Consider the following 19,004-nt stretch of genomic DNA (forward strand, 5'->3'; position numbering starts at 1 on the left):
CGGAGAAGGACCTGGGTATATTAACGGATAAAGACCTTACATTTAAGGACCATATACACACAATTGCAAACAAGGCAAACCAGTTAACAGGACTACTGTGGAGAACATTTCAGTTCATCGATCAAGAAGTATTTCTCCTGCTTTTTAAAGCCCTGATTAGGCCACATTTAGAATATGGAGCCTCTGTTTGGTCTCCGTACAGACAGAATCTGATGCTTGAATTAGAGAAAGTCCAAAAAAGGGCCACAAAAAGAGTTCCGGGGTTGAGCAACCTAAAGAATCTTACGAGGATAGACTCAGAACTCTGAAACTCCCAACATTGGTCTACAGGAGAATTAGGGGAGACCTAATCAACACGTACAAATACATGCATGGTCTGTTTGACACACAGAACCTGTTCCAACAAAAAGCAGATTCAAGGACAAGAGGTCATAGCTTGAGAATAACAAGGAAGACCTTCAAGGGGAATACAAGGGCATTATTCTTTACAAGCAGAATGGCCAACTGGTGGAACAGTCTTCCTGAAGAAGTGGTCTCTGCACCCTCGGTAAATGCCTTCAAGAACAGACTTGATAAATACATGGAGAGTCATCCAATTATGTACAATCACACGGCCCTGGATTGCCCGCATAGGCCGGGAATGACAGTCCGGTAGAGCAACGAGCAGCCTAAACTGGATGGATACCTACCTGGCTGAAAGGATCTACTATCTACTATCTAATGTCCAACACATTCAAGGCTGACCCACTTAAAAACACCTGTTTAAATAGTACAGCTCAGTACTATACAGTATGCCATGATAGGTCAGTTTACTAGCCTGGTATCCAGTCTTGCACAATGTATATAAGTATGTATATATATCTCCGTCTTTTAGTGGACCTAAGCCATACAACAGCTCAGGGTATATCGTCAAACGAAAGTTGTCAAAATCATACATTGACGGTATTGGAAAATGGGTCCCATCTCTCTTCTTCCACTCAGTCTCCCATTTGCACCTGGGTAGAGTGAGGAGGGTCGTGTTATGTGCCTTTCTCAAGGTCACAATGTCTAGCCAGGACAGGTGGGATTCAAACCCGTGACCTCTCGATCCCAATGGCCTCTTACCACCAGACGATCAACACCACTTTGATATATAATGTACATTTGTGTATCATGTATGTCACGCCTAAATTGCAGTCAGATGTCGTCTGAAAACCATCTGGTTTGATTTGTTTGTCAAAACATAATGATCGTCTATCTAACATTTGCAGTTCCTTTATAAAACAAGCTCGGTACCTTTAGCCAAAGTATAGGTCTAAACCCTACATGAATATCTAAGTGTACAGGTGTACTCACAGTCAGAAAAAAGATTCTTACTCTAATTTTGTGTGCACAAAAGTCCTCATACACATTGTCTTTTGAGCCCTGTTTGTACAAGTGTTTTAGTTCATAACCTTGACAGATGTCAGACTACACACTTACTTCTGGCCTGTCAGCACCAACCAATTAGAGTTCAACTGGCCAGTCAGGATGTCTTGTCTACGGCATCACAGAACACAGTAGTACTTTGTCACAGAATGTACATGTCTTAAACTGCATTGATTGAAGAGAAACACAAAGACTGAGCTTGTACAATAGGCAAATTGCAAAGCTAAAGATGTATTGTTCAGGCATTCAATTTCACAGTAGGAAGAAAATTTGGGGTTTAAGGTCTTTAAAATTTGGTTGGCACACGAAGTTCATTACTGATGGAAAATCTGAATTGTTTTTGGTGTGATGATTTTGCTGTAGAGAGGTCATTGTGAAAACCACAAATATCAAACTATGGCAAATATTTAAAGATTTACTCCAACTTCTAAGTACTGTGTAATACAAGCATTTAAAGTGATGGTACCATCAAAATATACGATTTTTTTTTCAACAGGTACATGTATATACAACATACACTGAAAATTTCAAGGGATTCTGTAAATATACATAATGAGGACCATGGAAAAGCGCTAGCAAAGTGGAAAACTGCATTTTGAACATTTCAGGGACATCTGTCAAATTATTTCTATAGTCTTTTTCCTGAATTCTAGAATTTAACTATACAATAATAAATCACAATGTGATATCAGTCCAAAAACACTTAAAAAAGGCACGAACCTTAACCACCCAAAGTGGTATTTCTTGAGACAAGCCGACTCTTGGTCCGGAAGTCTTCCTGCCCCCTAAAGGTCTTGAAGGCAGCGGTGTGAAGACTTGTCTACATCCAAGTAGAGGGGGAAGAATGTAAATATTTTCCTTTTAAAACATCTGGTTGTCAGATTGACAAGGTCACACTAGTCAAACAGTCTTGAGGGTCTGCATGGGGGATGCTCTACGGGGATGTCAAGAAAATGGATTTTTAGGAGATAAAGTATTAATTAAAAGTTCTACAAGTAATTTTGTAATATTGGTCCAATTCTGTAATGGTTCATCTTTGGAAGACTTGAAAGAGTGGGTCAAATTGGGATCCGGTCCTTTTTTGTCCTTTTTTGGGCAGAAGTGACTTTGGAATGGCCCATTCTTGCATGTAGCAGGGATAGGGAGTGAAATATGCCGTAGTTGCTCGCAAATGTAGCCTTTGTAGTGGCTAACAGTATTTCCTATGTCATGGCCACTCCATGTAACAGTGTACAGGACTATGTGGCCGTTCTACATTGTTTCCATACCATTGTCGGTCATTAGACTCTCTTTGAAGGGCTTAGACAGCATTAAAGCCATTATTTACTGTGGATACATGAGACTTTCTACTCACTCATCCCTACACAAAATTGACACATCAAATCAAAGGTTATCATACCAACCATATATCAAATCAATATCTAATTCTAATAAATTGCTCTTAACTAACGTTTAATCAAATGATGTTACTGGTTTAATATATGGTCATTCTAAAACAGATTTTGTATATAACCTTTTATACTAAAGATTAGTAAAACATGTGATCCAGTTTCGTAGGTTTGACAGGTTATTACTAAAAATTTGACTTACCTGTTTTATTAAAGATTAAAGGCAATGTGCGCACACATGTGTATGGGCTTCCGTTCTTACTATATTTGTCAGGAAGGATTTATGAGGGCTGAAGTGACCTGTAGAGTGAGAACGGGGTCACTGAACTTGGCTGCCACCCAGGAAGAAAATGTCCCCATAGTAAAGGACAACTTTGTAATGATAAATCAGACTTTATACTTCAGTTGTTCCATGTTGTATGTTGTTACAGAAGTATTGTTTTGGGTGACTGGCCAAAAGGTTTGTGTATGTGTCTGGACAAAGTAGGGAATGACAACTCTTACATGGATGTGGGGAAGCTATAATTTTCATTTTCTGTTTTTCTCACTTCAACATCATTCTGTAATTAATACATGTCAACTTGATTTTTCCCATTCAAGTGTATAATTTGATAGATTAAAACCCCAATGGAGCTTCCTCTGTGCTCATTACAAAAGCCACAGGAGCCAATTAGAGGGCTTGTACTATAACAGCTGGATGTTTGCTCCTGATCCTTTTGACCTGGAAGTATGGAAAGTTCTCATTGGCTGATGACCTTGGCCAGTAACCTTCCCAGCAGGCCACGTGGCCATCAACTTAACCTTGCCCTCATCAAGGTTTAATAGGCCTCCTTGCCCTCATCTAATATTTCACTCAGACACCCAAATAACCACTATAGACTGTTTCAATCAAATGGCTAGAAAGGAGGAGCAGACTTTATGGTCTGTAAGGAATAAAAGTTGGACTAAAAATTGGAAGGAAAAAAAAACTAACTGTCCATAGAGGGAAAAATCAGAAGTCTCAACTATCTGAACACATTAACGATTCATAATATCAAAACAAAAAAGTGTCCAATTTTCTGTTAAACAGAATTTTCTGTTAAACAGAATTTTCTGTTAAACAGAAAATTAAACTGATTTAAAAAGCAATATTCTACACTAGAAATCTTACCTTCTGTATTTCAATAACTACATATTATAAAGTCTACATTTTACCAACACATTTCTTTACTATTTTTATTTAACTAACACTCTGTTGATAATTGTTATTGCAGGAAGAATGGAAGCCAAACGTTACGCTTGTTGTGGGAAACAAGATGGAGGACTATCGACACGTGGACGCCCTCCACGCGGTCGTGGCTATCCCTCAGCGGAAACTCTACAGTACCGTCTCCAAGGCTGACCTCTTTGAACAGGTAACAACAAGAACACTACATTTTCGGTGGAAGTAAGACTTTGAACTACGACCAGTTCTCATTAGCATGTAGAAACATTATATTTCAAGATTGGACTGTAAAAAGAAATGAAGGTCGAAGTCATAACTTTCAGGAAAAATCGTCCTTAAAAATTACTTTTTTTTCTGACAAGAGAGACATGTATTTCTCTATATCATTTTGTTCTACAGGTAAAGGAACTTGGCAATCCAAAGGCCAAGAAGGGAAAGGAGACCCCACAGTTCTATGAGATCTGTGAGTCAGTGAAGCCCATGTTAGATGAAGGTCTGGAGGTGCCCATACTGGTCCTGGCCAAACTACTCAAGTTCAAGCTGCTAGACATCAAGGCCAACGACCTCAAGAGGCGAGAGGCTGAGAAAAAGGTAAGGCAGACATTGGTAAACAGATACCGTACATTAGGAAAGTTTAGCGTGAGTTTTATTTCAACAGTCTTGGTGTGAATCAACTTAAGTCAACCCAACCTTATAATATCTGATTACTACAATAAAGATATCTAAGTTTGATTTTTATTCCAAATCCTTATATTTTAGCCTGCGAAATTAAAACACTTTACAGTACTATCTCATAAAAGTAGCCAGATGGCTGACCTTGACAATGGCTTACAAGGGGCTTGACATGTACATGTAACACTGTGCAGCAACTGTTACAATCTGTAATGTCTAACAGACTGTTTATAGATAAGATGGACCAATGGACTGATGAAGTCCTTCTTAGGTGCCAATTGTTTGCAGACATTCTACCACATCTTCTCAGTTTTTTCTCAAAGCCTGCATTGACCATTTGTTTCTCAAAGTGCCCCGTCCAATTTATTTTCTTCTGTCCTTTTACAATCTTTCTACTCAGCGCTGACATTTGTTTTGGGGAAATGGGTGCACAGGTGTTGAGTTGCACAACATGAAATATTCAAATTGCTTACTCCTAAAATGTCAGCAACATCTGATTACATACCTTACTGCCTCTCTTATAAGAAGTTGAATCAAAAATTCTACAGCTAAGCTTCAAATTTCTAGACAGCTACTTACAACAGAGGTTTGAAAATGTTGTTTTAAATCTTCTGTAAAGTCTAATGTCCCTGTTACACATCCCTTACCTGCATCAAATCAAACAAATGAAGTAACATACCTTATCTTACAGTAGAGACCTGGTCTTAGTCCACATACCAGCAGGTGTTGAACTTCTTTCCCTTGTCTGTCGGCCCTCGAGTCCGGGAGATCTGACAGCAAACAGTCACACTACCCTATCTCTCAACACAAATACATGTACACTGCCACTCACTATATTCACTGACTCGGGTTTCAGGTCAGGTGTGTTATGTCTACCCACAGTCTTGCCCTCCCCTAAGTTTTATCAGAAATCAAATGCGATGTTAAGGGCAAGGTTCAATGTCAAGATTGCTGGAAGTATTTCTGTGTAAGGGGAGTCAAGGTCACGGTATGGCATGTTGAAGTGCACATGTATCACTGGCTGATAAAATACTGTACATCTTGAAATTTTAGTGGTGTCATTTTTTCATGTTTTTTCGGGTTAGCTCTCCATTGCAAAATCATGACACTTAAATAATTATGCATTTTCATTGTATTAATACAGGTAACTTAACTACAAAATTCCTTCAATTGTAAACTCAAGAAACCCCTTCAACTGCAAAATTAAGTCTCTGCAAAAATAGATAAATCTGCAGTACCCTCATATTGTCTGGTATGTTGCGGTAGGCTGCTGTCAAGTAATCAGCTACCTTCTTGTAAGACAAAACAGTGGCTTAAAGAAACAGGACCTTAAGAAACAAGGCTCAATGTCAAATGTCGGAAATTAATTAATAGACATCAAGAAACAAAAGAAAAACTGTAAGACTGTACCCTATTGGGGGTTGGTTATGTATGATTTAGAACAGCAGTCCTGATGTGTTGTGGCCGTGTTTGGGGTGACTGACATGGTGACAGTCCCCAGGCACACTGTATACAGACTGTTCCATTTACTTTACAATAACTTACATGATTGTATGTAACCAGTTGAACTTCAAAAGGAAAAACATATGGAGTTGTTTGAATTACAGAAGGAACAAACAAAAAACTGAATCGGAAAGTATATATCAGATATCTTATGAGATAAACTATGTTGAGACAAATTTTTATATTTTAAGGAAATTGAAAGAAAAAACAAACTAGCTCTTCCCAAATTTTTCAAACCAATTAAAATAAGCTAACAGTCAAGCCTATGTTAATAGACCTAGAATATGTTTTAAGAAAATCAACATTTGAAATTATACAAGTCTTATTTTTCCTTATTTTGATAATTATTTGAATAAGCAATTTTTGCTTTTTTCGTAATTTTTTTAATTAACAGTTTTCTTGCTATTTTTCTTCAGGCTAGGAAAGACAGGGCCAAGGGTATATTGAAACGAGGTAGAATCTATTTTAAGGAAATTTTTTAAATACAAAACAGGATTTCTTGAAATTTCTAAATGTGGTCCAAATTTGTTTTCTTGACATCATTTTCTCCAGGCTGCAGAAGACAAGGCCAAGGGTAAGACGCCAGGTAAGGATGGGAAGAGGCCCCGGAGTAAGTCTCCTGCCAAAGGGAAGGGGAAGAAGACCCCAGAACCTCCCGCCGTCAAGAAGGACACCAAGCTGAAAAGGAGAGGGGAGGAAGATGAGGAGAACAAATACATAGGTAAGGTTGGCACAGGAATCAAGGTTCTACTATACCGTGCCAAAAATGGGCTATACTTGATTTTAAAACAGTGACTTTTGTTAACTCAACTTGTTCAATCGCAGTAGGAGTGGTGGACTCCAGGCTATTTGAAAAATAACTTAATAAAGTCATTAAGTTAAAGAATCATGGAGGCTGATAATTTGTCTGTTAAAGAAAACTAAGTCTATGAAAAAAAAAGTTTTAACTTAGTTGTTAAACTTTTACTAAAGAAATCTGTCTTCATATTACATTTGTATACATTTGTATTGTAAATCATGTCATTGTTTTTAATGCTACTCATTCTACGGACTGCAGAGTTAGTTATAGGTAAGACATTGTTTCTCTTTATTATATGCCTGGTCTTATTTATCTTGTGATCTGCAAATTATTATCTCCCAATATTTCTCAACCATGCAAATGAGGTGAAGTACTAGTAGTACTCCATATTTTAGGATGTCTTAAAAAGTAAAACTGACACTAGAGTAACATTTACAAAGCAAATGCATAATGTTTACCTCTGTTAATTCTTACTCAAACACATTCACATACATGTACTACTAGTATATGGTGACAGGAGCAGAGCAGACCACGAAATTGCAACATTATGTAACCCAACACCAGTCAACATGGTGACAGACGTCAACAAATCATGTCATTGGTCAGGTCAGAGGTCACTGTTTGGAGAAGATGAAGAGGAAGAAACTGAGCAAAAACAATATATTTTCCTTCCGTAAACATAATTATTATTGGTACATACAGATGATGAGCCAGATGACGGCCCGCAGCACTACGTGTTAGTGCACGGTTTCCACCAGCCACAGCTGGTCATGGCGCTGGCAGACGTTGGAGTCAACGTGGACAGTCTCCTCAAAATCACATCCGAGGACTATACCATCTTCCAAACCCCTGAGTCAGGGGCAGGGGAGGCCTCACCAAGGGAGGAGCAGAAAAAAGGTAATACAAAGGGTCTTCTTGTAAGATTTGAATTCGTAATGCGAAACCACAAGCAAATAAAAGGAATACAAGAATTTTTTAGTATTGTGCACTAAAACATCAATTTTGCATGCATGAGGTTGTTTTTAAACGGATATCATATGGAAAAAGTTTGAAATGTAAAGCTCACCAATGCAAAGTGTATTTTAGTATAATTACAAAACAGCAGATTTTAAATATATCTTGCACAGCTATTGTTTGGTTTAAGATTTGTAAATTTTGCTATACTGGTATCATAGAAGCTAGACTGTATTTTGACATACATACAATGAAAAATGTAATATTCATGAAATATCAGAAAAACTTGCTGTCCTGTCATAAATTACATGTACTGTCCAGATGATTATACCTGTCAAAATCTACTTTGCTGTCAATGATGTGTCTATTGTTTAAAAAATTGTAGCATAAGAATACAAGCATGGATATGAAGTAAATGAATAAAACAAACTGGAATGAAAACACTGCCTTAAGTTTGCTTTCATGGCTGCAAAAGCCACACAGATTTTGAATCGTTGGTTTGTTCCTAAATTTGAACAATCTAACAAAGCCTCTAGTCAGCAGACAGTCCTATGGAATAAACATTCATTAGTTCTTCTCCTAAACTTCTGTTTTTATCCTGACCACGTGGTGAATTTTTGCCCAAAAAAATCTGAGAACCAATTCGAAAAAATGAATCTGTGTGGCCAATGCACCATACATATGTTGATTAACAGTCGTGTGAATTGTTTGGCCTTTTTTATTACCTTCCAGATGAACAGGTGGATCCTGCAGCAGGTGCACAGGAAGGTATGCGTGGGCCTCGGCAGGTGCCGGTTGGAGTGATGTGTGCTGTGGGCGTGGGATTTATGTTTGTTCTGCTGTGTGTGTGTGTGTGTGTGTGCGCGTGTGTTTGCTGAAATAATCATTACACAAATCTGCCAGCTGAAAGTGGGCTTAAGGACTGAGACACCTAGTACACACTCACTGATGATTGCGTTTGCAGTAACATGCATGATAGTGTGCTTTTGTTGTGTAGTGGTGTGTCTTTTACATTAACTAATAGTGTAACATCCACCAACTTTCAGAGTCATCACGCATGCGGACAAAGGGAGCTACTTCAGAGCATAGTCCTTCTTTTTCCTCTCTCTTTCATTCCCATTGCTCTCCCTCTTTCTTTTACTCTTTAACAGATCCTTCCCTCACTCTTTACTTCTCATCTTCCACTTCCGTCTTTCCTATCTTTTCAATCTTCAACTAAAATTTCTTTCCTTTCCTCTATCTTATTACTACTTCTTTTATTCCCTCTATCTTTAAGCACTTTCTCACTCACGTAGCCATGCCACAGTACTGAGGCACTAACCACTAATCCGTGACTAACCCTGGGGCTGTCTGTATTCTCAGTCCATTTCTTTCCTCCAGCGCAACAAGACCTGGAGAGGCAGCAGCAGCAGAAGGCGGAGGAGGAGCTGCAGCGGTTCTGGAAGTTCCTGGACCCGGTGCTGCGGCGCGCGCCGGCGGGGTCACGGCTACACGACATGGCGCGGCTGGAGTACGTGGTGGTCAACACACTCCACCCGTCGGACTGGGAGGACGCTGATAAGAAGGTGGGCATACCAGCCAAATATCTTTTTATTTTCTCCACTTAAAAACTGTTTGAATATTTTTATTCCAACTGTTTTAGGCTATAGCATTGAATTATGTATGACTTCTCTCTGAAGTTGCAATCAAAGAGCATGAAAGAACCATGAAACGATGCTATGAAATGAAATGGCTTTGCCAAAAAGTGCCTGATGACTTTATTAGATATGATCGGCTTTTGTTGCCAAGTAGTCTATCTTCACTAGTCACATGCCAGTGTATTTACTTATAGCTAGATGTTAGCTACAAGTGCATGAATCCACGATAATCGGGCAAAAGTTATGAAAATGAAACCACACAGTGCATGTGTAGGAATGTACACTGCATGCCTGAAGTTGTACAATGTATTATAAGGTGTAAAGAGTTATTATAATAATAATATGAAACTAACAAGGATCCTCTGTTACAATTTGCACGCAGCTGTCCCTAAAGGACAAAAGGGTCAGGAAGGTAGTAGTCAGTATATTGTAATATTTATACTGTCTTTGTTTTCTAAATGATGTTTCATGATGGCGGAGGTTAAAACATGTACATTCTAATTACATGTTTCACCTCCTCCTAACTTTGATGTCATCATTATCTAATTTGCCTTTGTAGTAACTTCATTTGTTTGGATGGTGTAGACTTGATAAATGTCTTTTAAGATAGAAAAACAGATTTCCAAAGAAGGAATTTCAAACTAGTTCATAACTGTAGTACATTGAGCACAATTAGCATTGGTTGAAGAACTTTTGTTTTCAAGTCAAGATTAAAACGACTGGTATTTTCATTGCTTCTTTACAGCTTGCGTTTGGCACGGCTGTGTTTGAGGACGTTGCCTGTAAGATCTATGACATGTATGACTGGAAGCGTCAGTTCCAACACTACCTGAGCAACATGAAGCTGCTACATGTACCCCTGCATGGAGAGGCACCACCTGTACCTGCACAGCCTACAGACTCAAAGGTAGAAAACATTTCTACATGCCAATTTGAAGCAGAAAGCCAGAATTAAAGAAGTTTCCATATACATGTGTACCAACGGTTGGAAAAGAAAACTCAGCTTCCAATGAATTTTTCAGAGTACCATTTTTTTAGCATTATGTTAACTGTAACACTTTTGAAAATGTTTTCTCCAGTTGTCCGCCCAGGCTCCAACTCCAGGCATCCCAGAGCTGGATGTACCAGCGGGGCCCCCTGACGTCGACATGCGGTACTACAACGAGCTGATGAATGCTGTACCACAGGAGAGTGTCAGCATCCCTCTCCTCATGCACTGTATGCTGGAGCAGGTAGGGACAGACCCTCCCTCAACCAACACTGATTAATCCCCTTATCTGGGTAAAATTGGTCAGGATTAGACCCACGTGGAGTAAAAATGAACAACCTCTGGCCAATGGCTATTGCCTAATGCTATAACATTACATTTTATAATTGGTATTTCTATCAGTAGTAACAATTACTAACATGCTAGTTCTGTAGTAACATAGTAAAAAAATGGAAATGCATATTTTGCAAAGGGAGGGCAAACATTTATAGATTTACAGTATTTGAAAATGCATGGCACTCACTGAGACTACTTTTACCAGTCTTATCATCCACAAAACCATGAATTTGCCTGAGATGCTGCTGCAACATTCACATAACAACATACTTTGTAAGTTGCTGAAAGTTACTTTTCTCCCCCTCCCAGGTGAGTGCGACAGAAGAGGACCGTGAGCCGCCCAGCGAGCGCCCTGTTCCCCCCAGACAGGACGGCGTGGACCCTCGTCTGGCCTCACACATGAGCGGAGCGGCCGTCAAACTCGCACTGTCAGCAGAGGAACAAATGGTAAACACTCTCATCTTGTCTGCTGAACTTGGCAAACAATATTTCAATTTATAGTCTTATTAGACCTGTTAGATTTATGTGGCATAATGGTAGGTGTTTAGCCCAGAACTAGGCCCAGGTCCTTGGTTCAAATCCTGCCATGTCACCAATCTTGTCTCCTTGGAAAAGGCACTTTGCATGACTTTTCTCACTCCAGCCAGGTGTAAAATCTTTCAGTTGGGGCGGTAAAAGGCAGTTGAAGAAAAGGGTTGGGCCCTGGCTTCCAATATCATGACCTTGACATAGTGGATTAACAACCCACTGCCCTTATGGCCTCAAAAAGGCTATGGGAATACCTTTAAATTTGTATGAGTGGCAATGCATTGAAAGGTGTTGGTTAAAATAATCTTGCAATGTCTCCTTCAGGCTCTGGACGGTGACCTGGACTTCGCAGCCAAACCTCCAGAAGACAAGACGGCGCAGCGCCCCCTGCTGCTGCAGCACGGGGACTGCGTGGCCCTGCGGACACACCACCTGAAGCCGGTGGACGGGTTCGACCCCCAGGGGGAGGAGCTGAGGATGGTGGGGCTGCTCCCCGTGGCCAGGCTGTGTGAACTCCCCCCGCCCTCCACACGCATCAGTAAGGAACGCGCCGCACGCCTGCAGGAACTACTGCACTTCTGTGCTACTGGTAAGAAATTCAATGTATAATATTTGTCAGAGATAATACCCAATTGCCCATGAGGTTTATGACATTGTCATTGATATAATAACAATTCCTACAACAATTTCACTCAACAATGAGTGTAAGTGACTGAATTTCAGGTAATGATTAGGAAAAATTTAAGTTGCAAATGTACACAATTATGTTTTTTTGCAAGGATGCAAAGCGTAGCAATTTATAATTTTTTTTGGGTTAGGAGATGTCATTACTACAAGTATCTGCTGGTGGTTTCCTATTGTATGGTATTTGTAATAGTGGAGTAACAGGCAGTCTACTTAAATGTGTCATTTCTTTCCAGGTAACTTGAGTCTCTCAGAGATTGACCGTGCCTTCAAACAGTTTGTGTTTGAGAGTATGGTAGGCAGCACCACTGACCGGAGTGGGAAGGTCCTGGAGCCCCCTCTAGCAGACGAGGACGGTACTGAACCTGAGGTGGAACTGGATGTGCCCTGGGATGACCCATTCCCCTTCTACCAGGAGCTGAAGAGGAGTGGACTCCTCAAGGCAAAGAAGAAACCACAGGAAGAAGAGAAAAGCAAGACAACAGGTATATATAACTGCTAACAAAATTTGCCTCGGAAAAAATCAACTTGTGATTTGTTAGTGTCTCGAATCTCTCGATTGAGTAATAGTATAAAGAGAATTCTTGGTAATTTTTTCACTGTGATACATACACAGCAATGTTGCACCAGCAGCAAGTACTGTAGTCACCTGCTTTGTGTATCTTTGTATTATACCAACTTGAAGGAAAATTTATATAGTATGCAAAGTCATGCTAGGTACTGTGGGTGTCTAAAATTTAGTACATATTTGTGCAGTTCATGACAACCATTTCCCCCTGTGTCCTACAGAGGCTGAGCCTGACAAGCAGGGCACCCCTCAGCCAGGCACACCCCTGGAAGAGGAAGGGGGGCAGGAGGAGGGAGGGGGGTCGCAGGCTGGCAGCAGGCCCACCAGTGGCAGGTCCAGGTCCCGACCCACATCTGCAAGACAGGGGTCTGCAGCCTCCAACAAGTCTGGTATGGCTTTAGTAAATTTTTCTTTTCCTCTCTTTCCTTCCCACCTTCCTACCTGTGTCTTTCCTTTATTCCTTCCTTCCTACATGTCTTTCCTTTATTCCTTCCTTACTTCCTTACTTCCTTTGTTCCTTCCTTCCATTTTGTATTCTTTGAAGCAAACACATATTAGTCTAATGATGTTTCAAGTGTCACTTAATTTACCAAATGTACATAATATTGCATTGCAGACAAGGAGGGACAAAAGCCAGATGAAAACAAAGTACAAGAAGAGGAAGAATCAAAAGAAGCTGAACAGAAGGCACAAGAAGAAGAAGAAGAGGACCAGACAGATCATGTGACAGTGAATCTGATAGAAGCCACACAGAAGCGTCAGCTGGACGACTGGTGCTTCGCAGAACACTTTGAACCCGAGGTTCTAATCCAGGTAATGATGGAAAGATTGGATGCTGCTGTAGTCTAGCATTGGTGGCAACTCTTATGGTAATTTCACAGTACATGTATATCAAACTATGAAAAAACCCTCCCTAAACTGTCAATACAACATTGTTAGCAAAGCTTTAAAAACTAGGGGAGATAGTGTAGCATTGATGCCATTTTTAATGACATGTTGTAGTGAACAATAGCCACCAAGTCAGTATATGAGCCAGGGTATATGAGTGGTTTATTTGGTCTGACTGTCTCATGTCAGGACGTGGGACTTTGCTTGAGTCTGATTAATGAATGATAGTTTATGATCAATGCATTAGTGAAGAATTAACACCATATTGCTTCATTGTGGCATCAATGTGGCCCCTATGTGACATCAATGCCACTAATGCCAAATAAATCCCCCCCAAATACCCTGTCAGTCCAGCATCAGTTCAGCATTGCACACCATACTTACATACACTTTGTTGTGCCCAGGTTCTGGATGAAGCCAAGTTCAAGTACTCCCACATGGACAGTTACTACCACAAGAGAGACCACTCCATGATGATGGTGTTCCACAACCCTCTGGGACCAGACCTGCACAACCACACAGCCTGGAACACTTACCTACACTCTGATGTGGGATTCAGGTTAGTAACAACCACACAGCCTGGAACACATACCTACACTCTGATGTCAGATTCAGGTTAGTAACAACCACACAGCCTGGAACACATACCCCCCATTCGGATGTATTAAAGCCATTCTAAGGAGAAAATACATGTTGGAATGAATTTTCATGATGGCTCTGCCTTCATTTATAGAAAATATGCATTTGAATCAATTTTAGTCATTTAATCACATTTTACAATGCAGGAACTACCTGGAACATGTGACAGAGAACATCTCAGACTGGGTTCGCGTGGAGGAAGCGAAGTTCCAGGCGGAGTTACTGGCCAAGGAGCTGGCTCTGCAGAAGACTCCTGTCACAACTCCTGACACCTCACGACCCTCCAGCTCCAAGAGCCAGAGGAAGAGGTCCCAGTCACCCAAGAAGAAGTCCAGGTCCCCTTCAGGTACAACAGACACGTGACCTTATACACACAAGACTTAACTGATACGTGACGTAAGCAATTGATCAAAAGTGGCTGATGAAGGCGACAGTGGTTGCTGAAAATTTGATCTCTCTGTAAATTGTGTGTTGGAATAAAGTTCAACGTTTTACTATGATTACTAACAACAAAGATGAACCTTCATGATTATCTGATGATTGTTTCCTTCAGGTAAGAGGTCAAAGCGGGGGTCTGCAAAGTCCCCAGAGAGACCATCGTCTGCGGCGAGACCGCTACACGTTAGAGAGAACTCACTGAAGGCCTGGAAGGAAGAACAGGACATCCTTAAAGCTGAGGAGGAGAGAAAGGCGAGAGAGAAGGAGGAGAAAAGGGCCAAGTCTGCCAGCAAGAAGGTATGATGTTGTGTATTTTTTTCAGCATCATCAAAAGTTGCCATCAGTTCCAAACAGCTTGAACTACACTTTTCTATTTTCAAAAGCTTTTGGAGAAGTTTCTGACAGGCAGAATGAAAGGGATATAAATTTTCATTTGATTTTGAATAAGTGTGGGCTACAAATATTCAGTTGATTTACTTGACACAATTTAGATACGCTAGGTGAAATTTGAATTTGAAGTTGCTGAGAAGAGTATACGTTTTGGAAAGGATGGTCCAGAATTAGCTACCGACCAACCATTGTGGTTGGTTGGTAGCGACTGTGGGAGCGGAGGTAAACTAACCAGGATGGTACCCAGGCTAGTCCAGAATGAATTGCAAACTTGAATTTTTTTTCAATTTCTCCAGGCTAGTCGAGAACGAGGCAGCTCAGCAGGCAGTGCCAAGAGCAAGAGCAGGGAGAAGACGTCTGACAAGAAGTCTCGAGAAGACAAGGAAGACAAGGAGAAGGCACAGGAGCAGGTGCCTGAGATACAGGAACCTACAGAACCTGAAGTCATCTTACCTGTGAGTTACAGAACTTATTCAACTCTCATCTTCATTCTTTCTTAGATGCTTGATAAATAGTGTGTTCTTCAATGAACAGTCACATACCAAAACAAAATCAACTTCATTGCTGCTATGTATGAATGCATCTCTATAGCCATGCAAAGTGGCATTGCTAACAGAAAAGCTTAGTAGGTAAATGATTGTTAAAATGTATTTTGGGGCTTGCTCCTAAATACTTTTTAAGAATGACAAAAGTCTCCTCTCTACAGTCAGCTAACTGAAACAATTCAAAATGCAAAATTTGCAAATTTTGAATTTGTGTTGCACACTTTTTGTATATTTTGGAAAGCAGTGCTAAAATGTCTTTAAAAGAAGGCTAAAATGTCTTTAAAAGTTAAATCCAGATCAAAGGTGTCAAGTTATCACTGAACCAATACTTCATCTTTTTTGTTTTGCTTTCTCTCTCCCACAGTTTACAGGTTACGACGTCGGAAACGAGCTGATCCATGCAGCAGGAGAGTCGGTTACGTTGTTCCCGTGTGACGGTGGAATCATCAGGACTGAGAAAACTGCTTTTGTGCAAGGTTGGTTTCTCACACCTTACACATGTTATGCTTTTAATTTGCAGTGTTTAAAAGAGGCAAAAACTATATACAGTTTCAGGGATGTACGTAATGCAATAAATTATGATCCAGTAACACACCAGCTTCTCATTAAATCCTATCCCTTACTCCAATATTTCAAAATTATATCTGTACAATGATGTTTGTGTTGGATATGGTTAGTTTTAAGGCCAAGTTTAAGTGGAGAGTTTATGATTAGTCACTTACTCCCTGCACTTCTTCAATAATCTGCTAGATGGCATTGCTGTGAGGACGTCAGTGCTGAAGGATGGCCACCTGTTTGTGATCCACATCCTGGACCCCAGGCAGAAGGAAGATGCAGAGACTGCCGGGGAGGAATCCGTCAAGGAAAAGGCAGAACTGGAGAAGTCTGAGAAAGAAGGTAAGTAGACACAAAATGTCATAGAATGGATTAGTGTACTGGGTAAAACTGGAAATGGTGGGGTGTCATAAATTCTTAGCCCTAGTCCTGCGGCGCCTAACAATTGTTGGGTTGCACATACATTACCATCCATATAGCACCCTGTATAGGTACCATTTGGGGGTATTTTTTGTGCAATGCATCACACCGCAGTGAAATGCAACGAACTATGCCACCAAAGGGCAAAAAAAAAGTCGGGTTTATGACCCAATTAAGACATGAAATTATTGAAAAATATTGTTTGAAAAAATGCCAGCAGGACAATGGTTAGGGGATTGAAAATCAAAGACTTAGTTCTGGTTTGTGTGTTTAATGTATGATATGTTATTTCCACAGAAGGCACCCAGTCGCCTCGTGCTGCCTCCCCAGATAAGAAGGAGGAGGTCCCTGCCCCCCTGTCCAGGTTCGGCTCCTTCACAGCTGTCCTGAACGACGGCATGTGTCTGTCTCTCAGTAACCATGGACCCAGCGGCAAACCCAAAATGCCAGGTAAACACTTTGGGACTTTCCTTAACATTTCATATTCATAGTGTAGCAGATAGGTCTAACATAAGGCCACACCAATTTAATTTCTTGGTTAACGGATTTTCATAGAAAAATAATGGAGCGGGCGGGCGGAAAAAAAAATAAATAAAAGCAGGCCTAGGCATCCTATTATGGCCCAAAATGGTACGATAGAAGCCATGAAGTCAACACACCAGGCTGGTTCAAAATTTAAACAATGAACTTTGAACTTTTAATGATACCATTGCATTGAAAGATGGAATAACTGTACCAACTAGGATGAAAATGACTGTTTTCAACTGTTCAGGGCAAAATATGAGCATTTTGCAGTTGATTTTGAATTTTTATTTTTATTTGCAAATCAGAAAAAAATGAAGCGGCGAATCCGTTAACCAAGAAATTAAATTGGTGTGGCCTAATGATGAAATAATTGCTTTGTTTTGAATATTGTCACATGGCAATATTGTATAATATCTTTTCTCTAATTCTCTAAATCATAGAGCCTATGATGAGCTGATGTCCCTATTTGTATTTCTGACCCAATCATAGCTCAGTGTTTTTAAACATTTAAAGATTCTCTAACCATCTAAAAAACAAAATATCAACAGCTCAAAGAAGGAAATGACGAAAGAATAGATTGAATCCAAATCGTGGCACCAACAAGTAGAATATTTAAACACCCTTTTTGTTTCTTAGTTTCAAAATTCTACAACTTTGGTTCATGAATAAAACGATTTTAAATTAATTTTTCCTCAGATGATTTGTCAGCGAAGGAGGTTGACATCATGACCAACATCCCCCCAGCCTCTACCCCGACCCCTCCACCCCCCTCCCCCACCAGAGCCAAGTCCCCGCGGGCCAAGTCCCCCAAGGGCAAACCCAAGTCTCCCAAGGGGAAGAGGAAGGAGGCACAGGTCGAGGAGAAACCACCAGAACCGGTAAGATACAAGATTTTTTTTGCCATACCTCAGGGGTGGAGCCGTTTCCATTTCTATATTTTTTACAAGATCCTCTGATTGCTTCAATTGTTACCATCTCAGGCAGGCTGCTAAAATACTAACAGCTGAATTTTTTGTCACATGTAAAAGTTGACAATTTTAATATTTCTACATTCTTATTACCATGAATATATGTTGTACAAGTCATTGATGTGCTAGTATGTAGATTTGTTACTTATTGTAATAAATGTTTCGTCAGCAATTTTTTTGAATGTTGTACAGCAGCCTTTGTACATTGTAAAGAAGCTTGTCTTGTTCACAATATTAAAAGCTTAACGTGCTTGCCTTTTCCCACCAAAGCCACCCACAATTCACCTGGATAGAATTAAGGACATTGTGAAATTCCTACGACTGAAGGTATTTCTCAGCTACAACTGTCACGGTGGTATTTCAACCAAGCACCTGATTGATAAAACAATCACCCATTGCACACCTTTGATGTTGGTGAAACTGATCACCATGTGATAAATAAGAAATAAGACCAAACTGTAAACCCCTTTTGAGATAATGGTACATCCCATTCTACAACCTTATGTCGGCAGAACGTACTGCACCTGCGCGAAATCCGTAATGTATTGTACATAGCATTTTGGCAGAATGTCTCATATAAGGTTGTATTCACTCATATAAGGTTAGCATTTCGACAGTAGTTTCCAAATGTTATGTCAGAAAGAATATCCTCTGCAACAGGCAAAATTCTGATGCAACGTTGACCAAAAACCCAAGGAAAAACGTGAAAATACGGGGTTCTGCGCAGGCGCAGTACGTTCTGCCAACGTGCTCCTTATGTGCTTGTTGCTGATGTGGACTGTACCATTTCCCCCCCTCAGGAGGAGCCCCCAGCGGAGCCTGAGGAGCCTGAAGAAGCGCCCATCCCCCCCTTCCAGCAGCTGTTTGTGTCCTGTCCAGATGGACTCAACATTCGCTACTTTCTGGAGAAGGACATAGGTGGGTAGACCTAGCGAGGGAGGGAGTGAAAGATTGAGTGGATGAGCGAA

General features: G+C 40.4%; 1 protein-coding gene across 1 annotated transcript in view; it reads left to right on the forward strand.

The window, feature by feature from the left end:
- Nucleotides 1-19,004, forward strand: part of LOC109470462 (sperm-associated antigen 17-like) — a 36,179-nt gene that overhangs the window by 3,678 nt on the left and 13,497 nt on the right. The window contains 23 exon segments of the mRNA XM_019769414.1: nucleotides 4,049-4,189; nucleotides 4,399-4,590; nucleotides 6,727-6,895; nucleotides 7,676-7,870; nucleotides 8,660-8,695; nucleotides 9,308-9,492; nucleotides 10,310-10,471; nucleotides 10,644-10,796; nucleotides 11,198-11,335; nucleotides 11,741-12,005; nucleotides 12,337-12,585; nucleotides 12,890-13,057; nucleotides 13,285-13,481; nucleotides 13,961-14,120; nucleotides 14,123-14,176; nucleotides 14,179-14,541; nucleotides 14,749-14,930; nucleotides 15,320-15,478; nucleotides 15,933-16,044; nucleotides 16,319-16,465; nucleotides 16,841-16,993; nucleotides 17,765-17,946; nucleotides 18,837-18,954. Coding sequence (XP_019624973.1) covers nucleotides 4,049-4,189; nucleotides 4,399-4,590; nucleotides 6,727-6,895; nucleotides 7,676-7,870; nucleotides 8,660-8,695; nucleotides 9,308-9,492; nucleotides 10,310-10,471; nucleotides 10,644-10,796; nucleotides 11,198-11,335; nucleotides 11,741-12,005; nucleotides 12,337-12,585; nucleotides 12,890-13,057; nucleotides 13,285-13,481; nucleotides 13,961-14,120; nucleotides 14,123-14,176; nucleotides 14,179-14,541; nucleotides 14,749-14,930; nucleotides 15,320-15,478; nucleotides 15,933-16,044; nucleotides 16,319-16,465; nucleotides 16,841-16,993; nucleotides 17,765-17,946; nucleotides 18,837-18,954 — 3,880 coding nt within the window.

The sequence above is a fragment of the Branchiostoma belcheri genome, unplaced genomic scaffold, assembly GCF_001625305.1.
Source record: "Branchiostoma belcheri isolate BF01 breed outbred unplaced genomic scaffold, Haploidv18h27 scaffold226, whole genome shotgun sequence".
Lineage (NCBI taxonomy): Eukaryota > Metazoa > Chordata > Leptocardii > Amphioxiformes > Branchiostomatidae > Branchiostoma > Branchiostoma belcheri.